The sequence below is a fragment of the Falco punctatus genome, assembly GCF_963210335.1.
Source record: "Falco punctatus genome assembly, chromosome: 4".
Taxonomy (NCBI): Eukaryota; Metazoa; Chordata; class Aves; order Falconiformes; family Falconidae; genus Falco; species Falco punctatus.
In genome coordinates this window covers 70,988,116-71,008,954 of record NC_137583.1, presented here as the reverse complement: position 1 = coordinate 71,008,954, position 20,839 = coordinate 70,988,116, and the positions used below count along the sequence as shown (strand labels likewise).

The 20,839-nt window shown below is 35.3% G+C and overlaps 1 protein-coding gene across 3 annotated transcripts in view; it reads left to right on the top strand.

The window, feature by feature from the left end:
* MLLT10 (MLLT10 histone lysine methyltransferase DOT1L cofactor) overlaps positions 1-20,839 on the top strand; it is a 129,665-nt gene that overhangs the window by 62,306 nt on the left and 46,520 nt on the right. For all 3 annotated transcript variants that reach the window (XM_080382345.1, XM_080382343.1, XM_080382344.1), the window contains 2 exons: positions 1,429-1,684; positions 3,731-4,297. In XM_080382345.1, coding sequence (XP_080238471.1) covers positions 1,429-1,684; positions 3,731-4,297 — 823 coding nt within the window. The remainder of the gene's footprint in view (positions 1-1,428; positions 1,685-3,730; positions 4,298-20,839) is intronic.

Genomic DNA, 20,839 nt, shown 5'->3' with positions numbered 1-20,839 from the left:
TTGTCTTCTGGCAGTTGCAACTGAAAAGTAAGTTCTATGTAAGTGTCTTGGCTGTTTTAGTAAAAATATGGAAAAAATTTTATAACAGCTGTACAAAGCTGTATGTAAAGATAAGAAATGTTCTGCTGTAGGCCTAAGTTCAGCAGGCATCCAAATCAGGGAAGGGAAGTGTGTGTGTATGCTCAGTCTTCAGAAGTATGTGTTTATGTGGTCTTTAATAGAGACATTTAGATCCTGTTGTAAACTCTCTTCTACAAACAACAGAAAAACAAAGTAACCTCGTTTTGAACAGATAAGTCTAGGTTTGATCTGTATTTTTTGTTGACGAAGCTTTATTCTTATAATGCTATTTTAATAGCTGGTTTGAGTATAAATAATAGTAGAATATTAATTCCTTTTCCCTAATTTTGTTTTCATTTTCTTTCTTCTGATATTAAAATTCTGCTATTGTAAATTATTTTTTTTACTTATTATGAAAACAATTATATACCTTTGTGTGATTTCCTAATGCTGTGCACAGTGTTTCACTGCTTTCTGTGAACTTACTTCGACTACTGTTCACCAATATGAACAATTCTGACAAAATTTAATGAAGAATAACAGGCCTTAAGGTAACATTTTTGAAAGCCCTGTGAAGAGTTTATGGGTGTAGGAGAAGGGCCATTCTTGGGCATGGGTAGGGGTTGAGGAAAAAAATTGCATTAGGAGCCCAAAAGCATGTTACCATTTCTCCTTCATGTCAGTCAGCAGGTTTGTAGTGGGTAGCCAGTCATTCCTGCATACGTCTTGGCCAAATAGATAGCACATGTCTTCTTTACTTGATGATACTTAAGGATCTGGCTGAATGGGATGATTCAGATGGCAGGGAATCCTGATGCGATGATGGAAAATGAAGATATAAGGGACAGTTGGTCTTGTTGGAGTTGATTTTTGTTCAGTGTTGAGACTAAAGGCTTAAAAATGCAAGTTCTTAGGTTCTGAAGCCTTCATCAGTTCCACAGCTGATGGAACAAGTTTGGTGAAACAAACTGCATAAAAATTGTATTTTCAGAAAAGCATTTAAAGTCTCTTTTTTTTTTAATTTTTAAGTAGTAAAATAACAATTTTCTATTTAAGTAGCATATAAAGACTGTGTAACCATAGATTTGAGATGAATCCATTGACCTCGGTGAAGTAAAAATTTCAAAAAAGGCTGATGTTATTATGCCTTTTTTTTTCCCCACAAAATGAGTTTTATGACTTCAGTTGTTTGCTGAAAACCTTAGCAATTCAGTTTACATAACTCCTGCTATTAGCAGTCACCTTGGTATTTGAACACTTCTAAGTTTATTTGAAAGAATAGGTTCTTTTAAGTAGTTCTTTTGTTACAGTTTGTTGTGTGACCTAACTTTCTTTTCTCTTATTTCCTCTCTTTTATCAAAATGCTAGACATACACGAGCACTAGCAACAACTCCATGTCAGGCTCCTTGAAGCGGCTGGAAGATACCACAGCTCGATTTACAAATGCAAATTTCCAGGAAGTTTCTACACACGTTTCAAGTGGAAAAGATTCTTCAGAGGCTAGAGGGTCAGAGAGTAAAGGGAAGAAATCTGCAGGTCACAACTCAGGTCAGAGGGGAAGAAAGCCTGGTGCTGGAAGAAATCCAGGAGCCACTGTGACTGCAGCTAGCCCTTTTCAGCAAGGTATTAATTGTTATGCTGTAACACGACTTCTGCTTGGACATGAATTAGAAATTTTATCTATGTAAAACTTGAAAAGTAGTTCATCCTTTATCCTCAATAATAAGAATGTTTTTTCACTTTGGGAAAAAATAACTTTTTTCAGGGAAAAAGTGTTCATTGTCATAACATGAAAAAGAAGGTCGTGCATCTTTACAGGGCAAAACTGATGCTTTTGCTTAGACTGTAAAGGTATTCTCTTTACCTGATAAAAACAGAAGTTTCTTTATAAGCTGAAAAGTTAGTCTGGGTTAAAATTTAACATGAATTTGAGTCAAGGGGTCTTTCTTAGCTCTTTGTGGGAATAATACCAATGTTTTTTAGTTAGTGCATATTAGAACGAAACTGGACTACCTAACATATAGGATACGGTGGCCCCTAAATAATTTTTCAAGGTAAAGACATTTAAAATGTGCCTTTTTCTTCAAAGTGACAGACTTTTTTACATTCATTTTTTTGTCATTGAAATACATAAGTAGATGATGATTATGTGACAAATATATACAGTTTATTTACATTCTGTAATACAAAAAGTTTGATGTTTTGGACGTGCTAAAACCCACTAAATGCACTTTGGAGAGTTCTAAAAAGAAAATTTTATTTATGGCATCTCTGTCATAGTTGAAGAAATATTAAAAAAGAAAAAGTCTATTTTTTATTTCTTAACTAATAAAACATGTTATGAAATGCAACAAACTAGACCTTCTATAAAGTAACTGCTTTTCTGTAATTTTCACTGTGGTGTGTAGTAGCTGAATGTCCTTTCTCCTTTATGATGCTGGTTTTCCTTTCAGTTTATTTATGCAGTGAACACTTCTAAATTTATCAGGAACTCCTGTAATATTTCAGGCTTTTTTACTTGAAAAAGACTGAAGTGGTTTTTTGTTTAAATTCTCAAATTGTCTTCTGGAATCCTGCATTTAAAGAAAATCTTGCTCACTGCATATGGCAAAATAGATACTTGGTATATGCATGTATTTTTGTTACAGCTGCATTAAATTAAGTCTATATAACTTACTTAAAATACAAACCAGCAGTGTGTATGATTTTTAAATTGCTGTATTAATGTAAATTATATTTGAAATGGAATTCTTAATAATGTTTAATGGAGTACTAAAGATAAACCACTGATTTTTCAAGGACTTTTTTTGTACCTCTTGTTCTATTTAGGAGGATTTTCTTGATGGGCTAGTAGTTATCAGTCTGAATTCTACCGAACAGTACCCACAGCATCCGCCCATATAAAATTATTGAATTTCAGTGAAAATTGATGTGTGTATTTGAAGTGTGCTCCATTTTCTGCCTTGTGCTAACACAGTGATGAAATGACTGCATTCCAAATATTACAGAAGCAATGTAATTCTATTACACAAAAGATCTTTATCGTTCTCTGACAGTGCTAAAGAAGTCTTAAAATGCCAATTTATACGTTTTTCTCCACTTCCTCTCATGTCCTTTTTCAAAACACCTCTTCTATGGAACACCTCCTCAGCCAGGGTAAATGAAGTACAATTGCTGTTCCCTTGACCTGTGTCAGACCCTTGATTTAGGTAGAATGGTAAAGAAGATTGTAGACATAGTGTAGACCTGATCATAGCATGTTTCCATCAGCCTTCTTTTTATATATGTGTATGTTTATAAAAAACCCTGCCATGACTTGCACCAAGCGTTTGTTGTGGCTTTAAAACAGAAGGAATGTCAAAGTTACTTAAGCAGCGAAGTTGTTGTTCTCTTTTTACTCATTCAGATTTGAATCTCTGATAGGAATCTGAGAATCAGATCTAGCAGAGTGAAGATCAGCAGGAGAAGCAATGAGTTGTCTTAAATATAAATTCTTTAGCTCTTGGTAGCACTTTTTGTGTTAAAGTCCTTGTATTTTAAAGTTTTGTATTTTAAGGTATTAATCTTTCCCATTGATTTTCATCAACTACAGGAAACAAAAATTGTACTTTTTCTCTCTCTCTCTCTCTCTCTCTCCTCTCCCCCCCCGCCCTTTGCTTTCTTTTTTAGGCAGCTTTTTGGGCACTCCTGGGAGCATAAAGTCATCTTCTGGAAGTTCAGTTCAGTCTCCCCAGGATTTTTTGAGTTTTACAGACACAGATCTGCGAAGTGACAGTTTCACGCATTCTCAACAGGTTTCGTCAACCAAAGATGTACATAAAGGAGAGGCTGGGAGTCAAGAGGGGGGTGCCAATTGTTTCACTTCCTTGGTTGGTCTCCCTTCATCATCAGCTGTTTCCCAATCTAAAAACTTTGACAGCTCACCTGGAGACATAGGTAATTCAAGCCTTACTTCTACAGCATACAAACGAGCTCAAACTTCTGGAATAGAAGAAGAAACTGTAACAGAGAAGAAACGAAAAGGAAATAAGCAAAGTAAACATGGGCCTGGTAGACCCAAAGGAAATAAAAATCAAGAAAGTATTTCCCATCTGTCAGTTTCTTCTGCTTCCCCAACTTCTTCTGTGGCATCTGCTGCAGGAAGTGTGACAAGCTCTGGTCTTCAAAAATCTCCAACTTTGCTCAGGAATGGAAGTTTACAAAGTCTTAGTGTTGGCTCATCTCCAGTGGGTTCAGGTAGGCATTTATTGGATTTGTTGTCTTACCTCAAAATGTGTCTTTATTTTAGCTGTAATTCTGAGTATGCTTTTCAAGAACTGCATATCATTTAAATTAACTTGAAAGTTGCGTTGGGGGGAAAAAAGTAAAAATTAGAATATTACTGTTGGAAGAGTAAGTTTTGTTCCATATATAGATACCACTGTGCTGTAGGTGGTTTTAGTAGATTGACCTGTGTATTATATAAATGCAGGTTTTGAGGCTCTAGGGGGGAAAAAATAAGTTGCATGAAAATAGGTTCTTTGGAAATTACACATGACAGGTTTAGCTAAAATAAGCAATAGTTTATGCAGGCTGTATTGTCTGTATGTTCTGATTCATAGAGAAAACAAAATCAGTACACAAGCATGTCAGCTGTGCTGAGTATGTCTCAATTATTTTTTCCCAATTTAGCTTAACAAAAAATCAACATGTCTATATGGAGAATTACTAGTTTAAACGCATAAAAGGATATTCTGAATCTGGGCCCCTGTGAGCCTGATGACATTTTCATATTCCTGTGTGCTTTTTAGCAATTGAAATTGGCTGGTTTGTTCTTCCTCTGTTCTAAATGTTATGTGCATCTGGGGCTGTGAGAGGCTTTCTGTTCCCAGTAAACCTGTGTGTGGAATGACTTTGCAGAATACAGTATCTACCAAAGTCTTTGTTGCTTTGAAGTTTCTTTTGATGCCTTTGTATTTGGATTTAAAAAAAAAAGCAAACTATCTGATACCTCATTTTTGTAACTTTAAAATTTAGTCCTTTTTGTTGTTTAATGGATCTTTTACTTAATCTTTCTTTTTTTTTGGGAAAGACAAATGGAACTTGAATATTTGGTTGTGGACAGAGGTTTATGCTTTTATATTATATATTTTCACTGTATAAGCAAGAGATACTTAAAATATACATGCTTCGAGAAACAAATAACTTTGTTTTAGAACAAGTCAGGTACTTAAAACCTTGATCTTAAAACCACATTGTATTAATCTTTTTAGATATAGGCAAAAAATTTTTATTACGGGCAACAACGGCAATAGCAGTGGCAACTACATTAAAAAAAATATTTTTTTCTGTATTGAAATCAATAGGGAGAAATGGTGTGTGACAAAACCTCCCAGTTCACTGTCCATCTTTTTGAGTAAAATGCAGTTTTAAAAACACTTAACCTCATATCTGTTGTGGACAGAGATCATCCAACCAATTTAGATCAGTGTTCTGACTTATTTTGGTATGATCTTTCTTACTCCTTTTATGATCTCTTTGAGGTGGATTATGTATTGTTGTAACTGGGTAGCAGATGGAAGTACAAGATCTTGGTTTGAAGTGAATGACCCATGTTTCCCCCCTTATATTTATCTTAAAATATTTTGGTCTTGTCAGCTCCCAGGACAGGCCTTTCCCTGGCCAGGTCCATCTTTGCTTCCTTTGTCCTCTATTACATCTCATTCTTCCATCTATAAAATGCCAGTGATAATGTTAAACTCCCTTTGTAAAAAGCTCTGAAATACCTGGATGGAAATACTGGGTAGGTGTTATCTTTGTCATGATATTCAGCCTGTAATTTCACCTCTGTTAAGCATACTTGTGGATTCTTATTAGCCAGTGTTAGACCTGTCTGCTGAAATCGTGATATTTTTTGAAGGAGCTAGAGAATATGAATGACAAACAATATCCATAAATGATATCACCCCAACCAAAACCAGAAAACCCCAAAGAAACAAAACCAGATTGGATATCTTTGCCTTCAAGCATGAACTCTAAATTTATCTAGTAACTTTCGCTTCAGTCTGAGCATATTGTTTTAATGTACTCTTCTCCCTGCTTTCCCCTTTTTCTTATGCTTGTAGTGCTGCTTTTCCACTTTATCGTAAAGCATTTTCTGCATTTAGCAGGCAATTTACAATTAGTTACAGTGAGGAAGGGCATTTGAGTATTACTGGTATTACTGGAAACACAGAGGTATGATGTACTGATGTTTCTCTTTGAGATGCCTCTGTGTTGTCCAGTAGCAAAATCCAACAAGTGAATCTAAACGATTTGACCCAAAACCCCAAATAAGATTTTGTGCATATAAATGTAGTTAGAGAAAATGCAGGGGAAGTTAAGCCAAAAGATTTTTACTGACTCTTACTTGGAATTGCCTTGTTATTTCAAAGAAGCATAATCAGGAATGCTTTAGACCATATGAAACAAAGCTTTTGAGGCACTTTTTCAAGAATCTCCTCCTCATTTGTTTTTTTAAACAACCTTCTTAGGTGCAGCTATCTTAAGCTACCATGCTTTTTCCATTTTCTTTAGAGTATTTGTTAAGATTCTTAAAAATTATTAAAATCATTATTTCAGAGGTATGATAATCCTGTTCACAGTTAATGTTCAAGTTAGGTGAAATGTGAAGGAAAACTTACTTTGATAATGCAGATTTATCATACACTATTTATACGTAATTCAGTGTCTTCCATAAAACTTTTATTCAGAATAGGTATATTCAGCTCATTTTGTGAAAATACTTGTCCTCTCCAAACTTTTTTCCAGTCCAACAGAACTTCTGTTTCCCTATGTAATAAGAATAGAGATGTATCGTGAACAGTACAAGGCTGTGTAATTAAAAGCTGTTACAATACATATACTCTGGTTGTATTACACCATGTATTACAATCACCATGCAACTAATCTGATGTGTTCAAAATTTTGAGTCCTTAAATGTTCAATCTTAATGCTCATAATAATTTTTTCTGAAGTGTATTTATAATCTGATAGGAAACACTGTATGTGTTACTTCAACAGTCTATCAAAGGAATGAAAAGTAATTTTAAAAAAACAAATAGAATTTAGTTGGTAGGTCAATAAGGAATTCTATTTAAAATTAACGTTTTTCTAGTATGTCTGTCCCTGTTTAAAACAAAACAAGAAGAAAAAGCAAACAAGCTTCTTTAAACAGTAATAGCTTATTTACAAACCATATTTATCTTTCTGCTGGAAATTCACAAGCACTGTAAGCTTATTGTCTAAGAAGACCTAAGTCCATTGTCAGGCAGGAGTTACATAAAGCCAATACTGGTTCCCCCCAGATGGGCCTGGTCTTTGGAGTGATTTCAGGATCTGAATTTTTTAATGGGGCAGGGTCTCATCAGAACTCTACAATTTTACAGAGCTATTTAGCTTTTTAAGTCACACTAGTTGTATTCTCAGGATTAAGTTCATTCTCAGCATCCTTCTTGGGATTTAAAGATTTGTAGTCCGAAGTATTGTAAAGCAGTGATCCCTTCTGCTGAAGATCATTTCCCCCAACCCCCTTCCCGCAGTGGTGATTAAGGAACAGAAAACCTTCATCCAGGGAGTGGAAGAGATAAGTAGCATGTTGTTCCAATGCTTATTTCTGCTAGTAGTAGATTTCAAGTTCAAGTATTTCTTTTACCATACTTGCACTTTATTTCAGCAATGGTGCAGAAACTAGTAAGGTGGTGGGAAGAAAAAAAAATAGTTATGATAAATAGCTTTCATACATTCTGTATTTTTCTGTCAAGCAGTTTGTGTAGGCTCTGGCTCCTCTTTGTTAGAAGTACACTCCAGTGAGTGAAGAATTTTCTGAGAGCTCATGTCCCACAGCAGTAGGAAAAAGAACATTTGATGTGACATACAGTACCTTCTGACTTTTGTGGAATAATGCAGCAAGGTGAAATGAAAAGCAATCAAGCATCAGAAGTAAACTGAAATTTTTGTTTTATGGTAGATAAAGTTCTTGCACAGTTATGTTAAATTTTTCTGCATGGATACTTGTGGCTGGAAAAATTACAGTGCTTCAGGCATATAGGGATGCTTCTCTGTCCCAGTTCTGTTCTTGATTTCAAGTGTACAACAAATTGTGCAGTATCAGCTTCAGTTGCTAAGGACTTCAGGGGATAATTTGCTTCAATATTTTGAATATCTTTGCATAAATGATTTTATGCCCTTATGAGTACTGTAAACCCTACAAGAAACTTACAAAGGAATTCCTTTTTTCTGTAAGAAGTCTGGAGAAGGTTAAATTGCAAACTGGGCCTTGAAATGGTTAGCTCATTCTTTCAGCACCCTTGCTGTGCCCATCTTCTAGAATTCCTTTATCACTATTGAGACAACCTTATAATTTTCTTCTTACATTTTTATCTCTACATCATATATATTCTACCCTTGACCAGTCCTCGGTATGCTCTGGTTGGTAATACTAGACAGTTTTTGAAATAACGGATGTATCCAAACCCAGTATTGTACTTTAATATAGTAATATTTCAAACTCTGATTTAGAAACAGTTAATGTTTTTGGCACAGGCCCCTCTGGGTTGATCATGTGTCTTGTGCAGTGAAATTTCAGCTTTATACAGGAGTTTATTAAATGTTTCAGCTTAGTCCATGTGTTGTTCTCCTTTCTCATCTGATTCAAGCAGTGATGAAGCCTCTGCCAAGCGTTACATGCCTGTGCGAGATGATCTTACTCTTAAGCTCATTGTCATACTGATGATGTAAGAGAACTGTGAGTTTCAAAGTAGATGAGTAACTTGAAATCATTGTCATTGAGGTACTGAATCCCTCAGAGCTTGTGTTAAAACTTTATGATATTATCTTCATAAACTCTTGTAGCCTTTGACTTACTAGCTAAATATATTGGGATAAAGAGTTGAGAAAAAATTACTCTGAAACAGTTTGTGCTATTATGTTTATCTGCTAGCTGCCCCAGAAGCTGAAGCAGGAAAAGAAGTCTTGCTGTGTTAAAAAGCCAGTTTGTATTCCAGAGGAGATAGAATAGAAAGAACAAATTGATACTAATAGGTATTAATGACCTTTTAGGACTAAGAAAATAGTGTAGAAAACACACAAGGCAAAATTCATGGGCAGAGAATTTAATTATTCATATTTGAGGCTCAGCAGAAATGGTGTTGGTTTGATAAGAGGTTAAAATGTTAAAATTGATTATTGTTGGTGTAGAAAACATGGAGACGTTCATTGAGTAATTGGGAAGAAATCACACGAGGTACTAGAGGCTTAGGAAAAGTGAGATTTATCATGAAATGGATCCCCTTACCAGTGTTCTTAACCAAAACAGGTGTTACCAGCAGCTACAGCCAGAGGTAATAAATTGGTATTTCCTGATGATGAATACCTCATATTTTCACAGTTTTAGACTGTCAGTGTTAAATTTCAGTAAGTCTTTAAAACTTGTGAAGTTGTAGGAGACTGGCGGGTAGTTAATGTTATGTAATTAGGAGATGTCTGATAGAAGAGAGATGTTAAGAGATGTAAAGATGTAGTGATTAATGGTGGTTATGAGTTATGGGAAGTAACCTCTTGGACTCTTTTGTGTCAATTCTTTTAATAAAAATAGTGGCACAGTAGATGTCTGCATTTCAATTGATACAGCATGACATTTTAAATAAAGACCTGTAATGATAGGAAGTCAACAAACCTTTGCATTAAATGTAAGTCTTAATTTAATTTTGATCAGAGAATTACTAAATCAAAGTGTTTACTTTGGGATTGTGTTATTTCCCTGTGCATCAGTTATCAACCTTGTGCTATTTATTGGAAAATTCTGCAATTTTTGAAAAAATGTGGGTATGAAGACAAGGTAAAATGGACCTCTTGGTAAGCAGTACAGACAGAGAGTTGTGTTTATGGAGTAAAGTATAAGATTATGTCTAAGAAAAATGGCTGTGTACTTGCAGGATAAGGATGGCCTTGTTGGGGAAGGGAGGGATGAAAATAAAAAGGATAAAGGTGAATAATCAGCTATATCTGAGTTTCCAGTGCTGAGCTGTGTTTGAAAAGATTTGAATACGTAAACGGCAGACAACGAGAAATGTAGCTCTGTGTTCAGCAGAGTGCATCTGGTCTCCAATACTGTGCCTAGTTCTGTTATCTGCTCTCTGTAAAGAAGAGAAGAGCTATGAGAAGGATTCAAGGACTGGAAAAAGCATGTTATTGTAGAAAACCTCAGGAGTGAGTTTATCTGACTATGGGTATACCAGATAGGGAACTGAAAACTGATACAATAATGATCCTTAACCTAGCAAGAAAGGTAAAACATGATCAAGTGAGAGAAAGTAATAGTGGAACAGTTCTCGGTAATGGTTCTGAAAATTCAGAGGTAATATGCCTTCTAGAAGATACAGTTTAGTCAGGCATATTTATTGGATTTGCAAGTGCGGGAAGTTCCAGAGCTAAGAATCAAATCACATGCAGAGATTCTTCTGCTGAGCTCTTATCTCTAAAGCTAATTCTGCGCTGTATTATCCCTTTGGTTTTGGAAAGAAAAATTGGCACGGTGCATCAGTTTTGCTTATGAAATAGACTGTAACTGGGCAAATAATGCATTTCAAAATACAGGAGTTAATAGGGAATTGTCAGGCAGTATGGCTCTGCAGAAATTAGTTCCCGATACGGTATGTTCTATGCTTTTATCAAAGACTGGGAAGAAATTAAGAAATCTTTGCTGATTGCTGTGAGGGTTCACAGTGCTTTCTAAAAATGTCTGTTGTAAGAAATGTACTTGGATGCAATGAATCCTTGATTAAGAAAGTTTTGTATATAAAATACTGAAAAATGAACCTTATAAGAGATGTGTTTTGAAAACAATTATGAAAAACCTCTGAATAACAATGGAGAACTGAACATTATCTCATACTGAGATGCTTTAGGAAAGAAAGGCTATTGTCATCCCTGTGATACTCATAACTTTTCTATCCCTTCTTGAAACATCACTTGAAATTACTCCATTGATAGTGCAGATAGCAGAGTACTGTAATTCTGATCTAATTTCTCCTAAAATGTGGATATAGGAAACTTGAGAAGAGGCATACAATGATTAAGATTTTTAAAATTTCCTTTTCAGAGTCATAAGCTGTGTGATAGAGTGAAGTATCTTTGAGACTCTTTCCGCTTACAAAGATGATTAAAAGCATGATCATAATTGTTATACAGGAAGAATTAATATTCCTGGTCAAGATTTTTTCATTGGTAGTTGTATACTGGTAATTGCCCCATTCTCTGTTTTTTAATAAAATGTCAGAAAATTACAGACATGTAGTACTTAATTAGACATGCTGCTGAAAACAAGAAATGTTCAGCCTTTCCACCTGTGAAGTCTCCAGGCTGCCTGACTTTCCGTGGAAGCAGTGTTTTGCACGTTAGATACAGGTCGGCTCCTCTGTGAATGTCACAAGACCAGAAACTCTTGTAGCATTGCTTTGAAACAAAACTTGATTTAAACCAAAGCAAAACAAAAGAAAGTTTTCCTTTCTCAAAAAATTCTAGTGTTTTTTGGTTTGGTTGTTTTTTGTGTGTTTTTTTTTTTTTTTTTTTTAAGTGAATACAGGTATGAGGGCTTTCTGAAATAAAAAATGTCACAGGGAAGGAAAGGTAAGTTCTAATAACCAGGGTGTAGCTTGCATGTCCAGCTGCTCTAGGCCTGCTGATCTTGGAGAAGGATCTTGGCAGCTGTGGAAATGAGATTTTACCTGACTAGTTAATTGTTGTGTGAGCATGTAAGTGTCTGTCGAGTTAAAATGGAAATTTTTAAGATCATATACTTGAGGCTAGATTCCCAAATGGTGATGTGACTCTGGGCATTAGTTTCTAGTTAAATTTTAAAATATATCATCAATTATTTGTTTATTATGTTCTGATAGTCAACAGCAAAAAGTATGTTTAAATTATGAACTTGTAGTACGTTTCTGATTCTGAAGAAACCCCAATAAAACAAAAAGCAAGTCTAATATGGGAAAGGAAATGTCTGTTTTCCTGAGTTCCCTTTTAGGTCTTTCATTTAAAAATGAAATAAAGATTTTGGTAGTTACTCATTTCAGGAGAAGGGCATAATAATTTTAAAAAGCCGAGCAAAAAGATGTCATGAATTATAAACTTTTTGAATTTTGTTTTTATTCAGGCTTTGTGAATCTTCTACCCAAATAGGAATTTAATAATGAATAAAATTCTGTAGGTCTAGATTTTTGCCCATACTGAACTATTTGCAGAATTGGCATCTAAATATGATCTTTTTGAAGCATAATAAATATCTGTATGAATACATGGGGTTTTTGTTATATCTGTGTTGGTAGAGAAGAAAATGGTTTGGGGGGGCTTAAAGGCTACTTAAGTTGCTGTACTTAACTACTTTTCAAATTTAGCTATAAATCTTTCTTGTTTGGTAAGGGAAGATTTTCAAAGAAGTCTATGAGTTTTTTGTAAACTGTTTGCTTTTAGATTATATTTGACCCGTAAGCCTATGGAGTGTCTTGTATATATTTGGTGTTAGGTTTGAATTCCTAATAAAAAACTCACTTATTTTAGGCCTGGGTAATCTGGTTAAACTACACTGTATGGATGAGATATAGCTGACAGCTTTGCTATTATTGTTGCCTGCATAGTGAACAAAATAAATTGCCTGCTTTTCCAGGGGTTGATTATCTTTGCAGATACATGGAGTAAAAATATGTGGCATTATTATTATATTAAAAAAAAAGCAGAAAAAGAAAAATGTACCAAAACGTACAGTTTTGTGCTTGGACTGTGTTAGTTCTCTAGGTCTCTTTGTACAACTAAGAATTAAAATTTGAAATGGAGAGAGCAGGGAAACAAGGAGACACTCCGAAGCAGTTAATATTTCTATCCTATCAGATGTCTTTGTTGCAGAACTTGATATTTGCTTTACAGATGTATCCCTTTTCTGAAGATCAAGGAAATATTCCTGAAATGAAAATTCTATTGCTACATGAAAATAAAGTGTGATACAGGTGTTGTTTACTTGCAACAGTTTAGCTCCCAGGATCTCCTGTAAAAATTAGTTAAACCCCTCTTCATTTGATATAATTGTGTGTGTGTATATATATATGTAAATTAAAATATACATATTTTTGAGTGTGAACATTTTTCAGCATCTGGAGTCAATTTACTAAGGTATGGCATTCTTTGTAAGTCAAATGCGAGATAGCAATCAGTCCTTTAACTCTGTAAAATCTGTTAAAGTTGATGTGGGAACATTAAAAAAGTGTGTGTGTGGGGGGGGGGGAGCAAAAATAGGGTTGACTGTAAAAGGAGTTGTAGGGGTTTTTTTACTCTTCATTGAAAATTGTACTTTTCAGATCTTACAGACTTTCAAGTCTTTCAGGAATCAAATATAGCTGAAAAATAAGTGTTGTGTATGTGTTGATGATATTTGCAGCACTTTTGTCCCTCTGAAGACTGTTCAACTCATACGGTCAAATTCTCTTCTGTTGTTGTTATTGTTAGTTAGAGGTGATAGCACTACAGTCACATTTTTAAAATCAGAAAGAAATGTACTTTGCATTTACATTTTCTGTTTATTCGATGTGAGGACCTGCAGTACCATAAGTTAAACTGACTGAAAGTTGTTTCAGAATTATGATTGGAGTGATTAACCTCTGTATCAGAAGAGTCTCTGATGTCCAGAGCTGTTGTTGTGATGATCACTATAATTTCTGAGATTCCTCTGTAAAGTCTTAAAAAGCAGGGCGGGGGGGGGGGGGCGGGAAGTACCGTCATAGTGTAGTGGTATAAGGAAGACTAGTTACCTTAAAATAATTGAGCTTTTAACTGAAAGATGTTGCTTGGGGACAAATCCGTTAAGACTTAGAGTGGACAGATTCCTCTGTTGATGTATAGGAGCTATACTATCTGTATACTGTGCTCTTTTAAAACAAACATAATCAGACCAAGTGTCTGATTATCAACTCACGTTTCCCTGTGCTTCCCCCTTACTCAAGTAATTTATTTTACTTCCTTAAACAGGTTGCATGGATGTGATAGGGCTAAGAACAGTAGTTTTCTGAAGCGCTAGAATCTAGATAGTACATACCACAGCACAGGCTGTGTGTGTCGCTCGGAACAACGTTGTAGCATGTGTCACACAGCAGTTCTCGCTCTGTAGTGAGATATTTGAAGTCAGGTGGTCCCCAGGTAGCTTCATATGCTGTAGCTCTATAACCTAGCTCTAGTTAAAATGGCAGAAACCATCGGGATAGCTTTATAGGTACAAATAAAGATTTCAATAGCTTTTATATTTAAACAATGCATTAAAAAAGAGAAACTGTGGAACCCAGTGTATGTCTAGATGTAAAGATGTGTCTAGGCTACATTAAATGAGAATATATCCCAGTGCCTTTTCACTGTGTGGCAGTTCTTGGAATTTTATACAGGTTAACTGTGCTAGTTGCTTAAAACTTGCCTGATCTTTGTGTTGATCCAGCTTGATGTGAGCTCATTTTTAATAAACCTCCACTGCATAAATAAAATGCAAAAGGTTGGCACAGATAAACCAGCACCATATTTCTAGAAGATTATTCAAATAAACCTATCTTTCAGGAGTATTACGTATAACTGAAAAACTGCTGTACAAGCTTGATACACAGATATGCTGTACACGCAAAGTGTGCTGTCAAAATACTTAGCAAAATAGTTCTTACCAGGGCTTTTGTGGTGGTAATGCAAGAAATAGTAAGTGAAGCAAACTATATTGTTAGCAAAGCTGTTCTTGTCTGATCCTGAATTTAAAGCAGATTTTTTGTCCGTTTGAACTAAATTGGGATTTAGCACCTACTTTAGATGCAAACTCGTTACTTCGTGTTCTTCTTTCTATACTTTTTATTCAGCTTTTAAATAGAATTCTTCATGTTTTGATGTCCGACCTGGAGATCTGTTAGGTGTCTGTGAGAAGGCTGTAAGGATAATATTAAGAAAACTTAATTTTGACAGTGATCTACCTTGCTACGTGTTTTTCATGAGGCAGAATTACATGCAGTGGTAAAAAGTTTCTGAAGAGTTCTCATTTGGTTAAGTAACTTGAAAAAATTGGAAATTTCTGTCCAAAAGTAAGGCAGTATAGCTCTAGAAACTTGAGAAGAAGCTGAAAACGGAGATGAGGAATATGCTATGTGTCTGGGGCTTGTGCATGAGTAATCCTATCAGATATTTTGTACTTTACTTTGTTTTGTATCTATTTCCTGTTATGTATTTGTTTTGAACATTTATGAGAAGGGTTTCCTGATAACGACTTAGAGGTTCCATGTAAATAAAACAAACAAACAAACAAAAACAATAGAAAGCCCTCATTCCTTCCTCCTCCCAAGCACATGAAAAGCAACTCAACTTGTAGCCATCAAAACAGTTTTCTTTCATGGAAAAATCTTAAATGCAGAAAGCCTTCCCCGCGCGCGCCCCCCCCCTCCCCCGCGTCATGGACTAATGACTAATCTGAAGGATTTAGTTGTCATTTAGAGCAAATAACATCCTTTCAAGGCCCAAAGTCACTAGGCCTTTTTTTCTGCTTTGGGAGTAGTGGTAAGCTTAGAATTAACTTCATGTTTTTGTATGCATAACCAATTCCCTTAAAAACAGGTAATGAACAGTAAAAGGCTGGTGGCTGGGATGTTGGTATTAATACACAGTCCGTTCTGAGGTATTTTGAAACTAATTGAAATGACTGAGCTGGAAGCAATGAAGTCTTCCTGAGCAGCACTGATTTTAAGGAAGAATAACTGTAAGGTTTTGAAGCAAGCAATAGCAGCTACCGTAAGGATTAGATGAAGAAAGGAAGGAGTTAGCCAAGATTTGAGAACAAAGTGTTTAAGGCAGCAGAGATGGAAAATAAAAGAAAACAATGAATGTGAAGTCTAGCTATTAAAGCATATAGTTTTTTGGCATATGTGATTACCATTCACCACCCCTAATCTTTCTTGACACTTCAGCATGTTCAATAGCTTGGCTGTATGTTGTAGGAGGAAACTAGGTGGCTGGGAAAGTACTTCAGTGCAGGAAAAGTCAGGACTCCATAGCTGCCAACAGAGAGGCACTTGTACCAGGAACCCAGACAGTAGCTCTTTTTTCCTTACAGGACAAACACATTTTTTCACCTGCCTTCTACTAATTTATGGAGTGTGGAAGGCAATAGTGGTAGGGGAACAGTTCTCATTCTGTTCTGTGTTGAGGCTTGGGGAGAGTCTAGAATTAGCTCCATCAGTCAGTTCATAAGGAGGGCTGATCTAGTGTTGGCCCTTCGTCATGTAACTGGATAAGGTCTAGGTTAGAACAGTTTGTTTCAAAGGAATTAGGTTAAACAGGACATTTTCTTACTAGGATTCCTTGCATTTCATCTCAGGTTTGGATATCTAGCTATTGATCTCTTCTGTGAATTGGTCTTTTCTGTGGATTTGTCTAATAATTTTTCAAACCATTTATGCTGTTAATAACTGAAACATGAGAAGTGAGTTTCATATCTTCATGCATTGTAAAAGGATGTACTTTGTTTGCAGTTGTTGCTGATCATGTGTTGACACTCCTCTAGAAACAGTGAATGAGTAGTCATTAAAAATATTCATCTTTATTCATAATTGATAAATTTCTGTAATTTGCTTCCCTCATTATCTTTTTAGACTTGAATATCTTAATACCCTTTTATCATTCATTAGTATATCCTTCTTGCCCTTTCCAGAGCTTTTTTTAGTGCTATTATATCCTTTTTCAAGAAGTGCAGGTCGTATTTGAAATATAGGTGCAACATGAATTTTTAAAGTGCCATAATTATGCTTTTTGTGTTCTCTGTTCCCTTCTGATGGTTCATGACACTACATTTGTCTTTTTTGATCATTGCATGACAGTGTTTTTTCTTCCTATTGGTAGTCTTAAGGATTAAAAAAAAAAAAAAGAAAAAAAGACTTTCAAAATAAGATTTAAAGGTGTGTATCCTTTTCTCACATATCTATTCCATTGTAGCAAATTCTTACTGTCAAAAGTTCGTTCTGATAAGCACAGGAGCAGACTATTAAAGTGTAATTCTTGTGTCCTTAATTGGCACTGTTCTCTTCAGGATTGGGTATGCAGTGAATGTTAAAAAGACTTCTTTCCCCCCCCCAATCAGTAGCTGCGGTTGAAAGGGGGGGGCTACTGCAATTTGTTTCTCATACTTTGTTTTTATGTATGTTCTTCAGTTGGGAACAACTGCTTGTTTTAACCCCATGTTGCTGACTAGGTCTGCTGAATTGTTCTGTCAGCTCTTTAACTGCATCTCTTCCTCATTTGTCTATGAAGTATTATCTTGTAGTAGTAAATTTTTCGCTGCGGCGTATCTAGTGTATTCTGCCTTAAAACTTTCTGAGAGCTCTGAGTGGTGCTTGAGAATACAGTGTATTTGTTGGGCTGGGTTAATGGTAGCTCCAGTATGGTACAATTTTAAAGACACAAAAGCAAAAGGCGTAGCTTCAGGCAATCTAAAACACTCCCACACAAAGCTCCCCCCAAAGCCTACCCAACAGTTAGGTAAATTTGAAAGGGGCTTTCCTTAATATCAAAAGCAGTGGTGGATCAAAATGGCTATTTCTTGTGCACAAAAATAGAGCATAACTGGATCAAAAAAATTAATTATAATCAAATAAAGGCTGTGGAAAGTAGGTGTGGGCGAAAGGATTCTGTTCTTAAGGGTGGCAGACAGCAGTTGCATTGTCCTCTGCACCTGAGGCAGAATTTGTCCTTATGGTATAATATATATGATCCCAGTCATGTTAACACTGTCCATTTTAGTGATTTTTTTTTTTGCCTTGTAAAGTAATAGTTTTGATTATGTTTTTGTACATTGTTGTTAGTTCTCTGAGAACTGTTGAGTAAGTTAATTAAAATTATTCATTTCATTTTTATCAGATTAATTCTGTCAATAATCATCCAGGATTTTGTATATTGTAGGGTTTCTCTTCTGTACCATGGAATTTTAAAAAAATCAGTATTTTTCTGTAGTAGACTTTCTGTCATGTTTCAATTAAGATACTCTATAAATTTTGCATTTGGAAGTAACTTTGACTAGTTATTCAAGTTTAGGCAGTAGGTAAAAGGGAAGGATTTTTTTTTTTTTGTTAATGGCTTCTGAATTAGTTTTGTAATGTTCTAGTATCAATGACAAAAGTTTAAATTGTCTTTGTTAATTCTTTTTTTTTTTTTTTTTTTTTTTTTTTTTTTTTTTTTTTTAATCCTGATACTCAGAAGAGCTTGGCAGTTAAAAAACTGCTTATGACAGCGGTATTTAGCTGCCACTTGTGGGGATAATAAAGAGAAAAATAAAGCATAAAAGACACTCACCCTGCTGGAACATGAACAGACTGCAGAGACTGATGCAGGTAGAGAAATCACCCATGGAAGCAGTACAGAGGTGTTCACCACACTCTCACCTGCAAAATCATTCGGTCATCTTGTCAAACCAGACATGTAATTTGAGGGCTTTGTTTGCTAGTGGTGTGAAAGAGTGAACTCAGAAATTGAAACTACAGTAATTTTGTAGTCATGAGGTCATTATCCTAAGTGTGAATAAAGGTAAATAAGTAGAAAAGGTGGGCCGTCTGCATGACTGCCATCACTCTGCAGCTGCGTGTCAAAGTGTTGTGTTCCTGTGGAGGCTGAGATACAGAGACCTCTGGCCAGCAGAGGATGTGAGTGTGTTCTGGCACTTCATGGTCAAAGATCAATATTCTCTAAAAACCCAGTCCTTGAAGGAAATGAAATTCATGTGAGCATCTTTTTTGGTGTACCACTAGTTGGATGTTCTTTCTCTCTACGCATTTTAGTTGTTCTTCAGTTGAGCTCCCTAAAGTCCAGGAGACACAACTGTTTTCTGTTGAACTTCTTGATTGCTTGTGTTAGTCTATCAGTGAAGCAAAAAGGATGCCTTGTGATTAAAATTAGCAAGGCAGCTTCAGCTTAAGTTTATAAATTTGGTGTGGACAATGAAATTAACATCAGTCTTCTGTTGGGAAGACTGATTGTTGCTGGAAAGTATTTGAATTTTTATTTGTAACAGTAGATTTAGAATGCAGCTAAATTGGCAAGTGCTGGAGTGTTCTCATACTCGACATCTAAAAGCTAACAAACACCAATAAAAGAAATACAAGAATACAAGTAAAAAATTACAGTGGATAGAAATAAATCTATTTTACAATTTGAGCTACTGTAAATGATCAGAGCTGTAATACAAGAAAGATGTATTCAGGTATATTATTGTTCACTGAAATTCCTGTCTATACATATATTCTTTTGTGCGTCTGTTAAACATGATCTTAACATGAAGCCCTTTTTCTCCTAACTCAAAAGCTTTCTCGAAGTTGATGAATACCATACATAATGGTAAGTTATATTAGAATCTTTTTCAGAGGTTCATTTATCACAAAGGGTAGCCTTTTGTGGAAAAGCCTGATTGAAGGTCTGCATATTCTATGGATTGGGTGAAATACAGGTCTGCAGTGAGTCAATTGTTCAGTACTTGAGTGAAAACTTTGTAGATTGTCTGCAGGAGCCTGATAGGTCAATAGTTCTTCAGTTCTCTTTTTATGATCTTTTTGTATGTGCGCAGTAAAATGATAACAGTTTTATTCCAGTTCTGAGATTCTTTTCTTTAATTTTGTGAATAGTGTTTCTAGTTCTTCTTCTGTGCTCCATTCATAGGTGTGTCATAGTGGTGTCTACCTCAGGCATTCTCCCACTTGCCTTCCCGACTACTTAAATTACTACAAGTAATGCATGTGAAGGTAGCCTTGTTTTGTCCATTCTTTGTTCTGACAGCCAGATGCTGCCCGTTTGTGTCACTGATAACAGAGCTATCAATTTCAGAGGGAGCAATATTGAATCTTTAATGTATCTAATTGCTGTTTCCCTTTAGTATTCAGTATTGGCTTCGTACACCTAGTTCTGTATTCGCTCATAGCCAGTGGAAATGAAATATATCTTATTAAATTAGGATTTACTTTTGTGGTTTGGTTTTTTTTTGGTTTACTTTTTCAAGGCTTTTGTTCATTCGTAGGAAACAATCAGCTATATTCATAAGTTACTGAAAGATTTAGGAGGGAATATTTACAGTTCAAACCTTCTCATGAGGCTAGTTTTGAAGATGATCAAGTTTATTTCTCAATGTGATACTTATTAGGTATCAAGTGATCTGTTAATAAATATTGGAATTTTTTCATCCATTTGTGTCAGCCAAATTGATTTTCTTACTGCTGTATGTATGTGTTGGAAGAGCAGTGCTGTATGCATTGCAAATTGTATTGGCTTGGAGTTCAGCAATGCAAAAATAATTTAAATGTATAAACTTTGAGTGGTGAAGTTCTTTGCATTTTAAGCTAGAAGTCATTAAGGTTTTATAGGACTTTTGCTTTTCACATTGTCAGAGTCATGACTTGCACCTTAGGCAGATGTCTACAGTGGTATGTCTCTTAAATAATAAAAAAAATATACTGCATTAAATTTCTATTTCATAGTTTACATGTGGTGAGAAATACTCAAATTACTCTAGATTTGCGTTGCTTTAGTAAAATAGGTTTAGCTTTTTTCCTTTTGATATAGGGTTTCCCTCTCACTCTCCCAGGTATACAGTGCTCTGAACCAGCTTTGAGATGAAGGAAAGCAAGCTCACCATTTTTCTGAACAAAAATAAAACATCTGAAGGGTATCTGACAAAGTGTGCTGAATTTGGACTTGGTGAGTTTCTGCTGTTTTATAAGC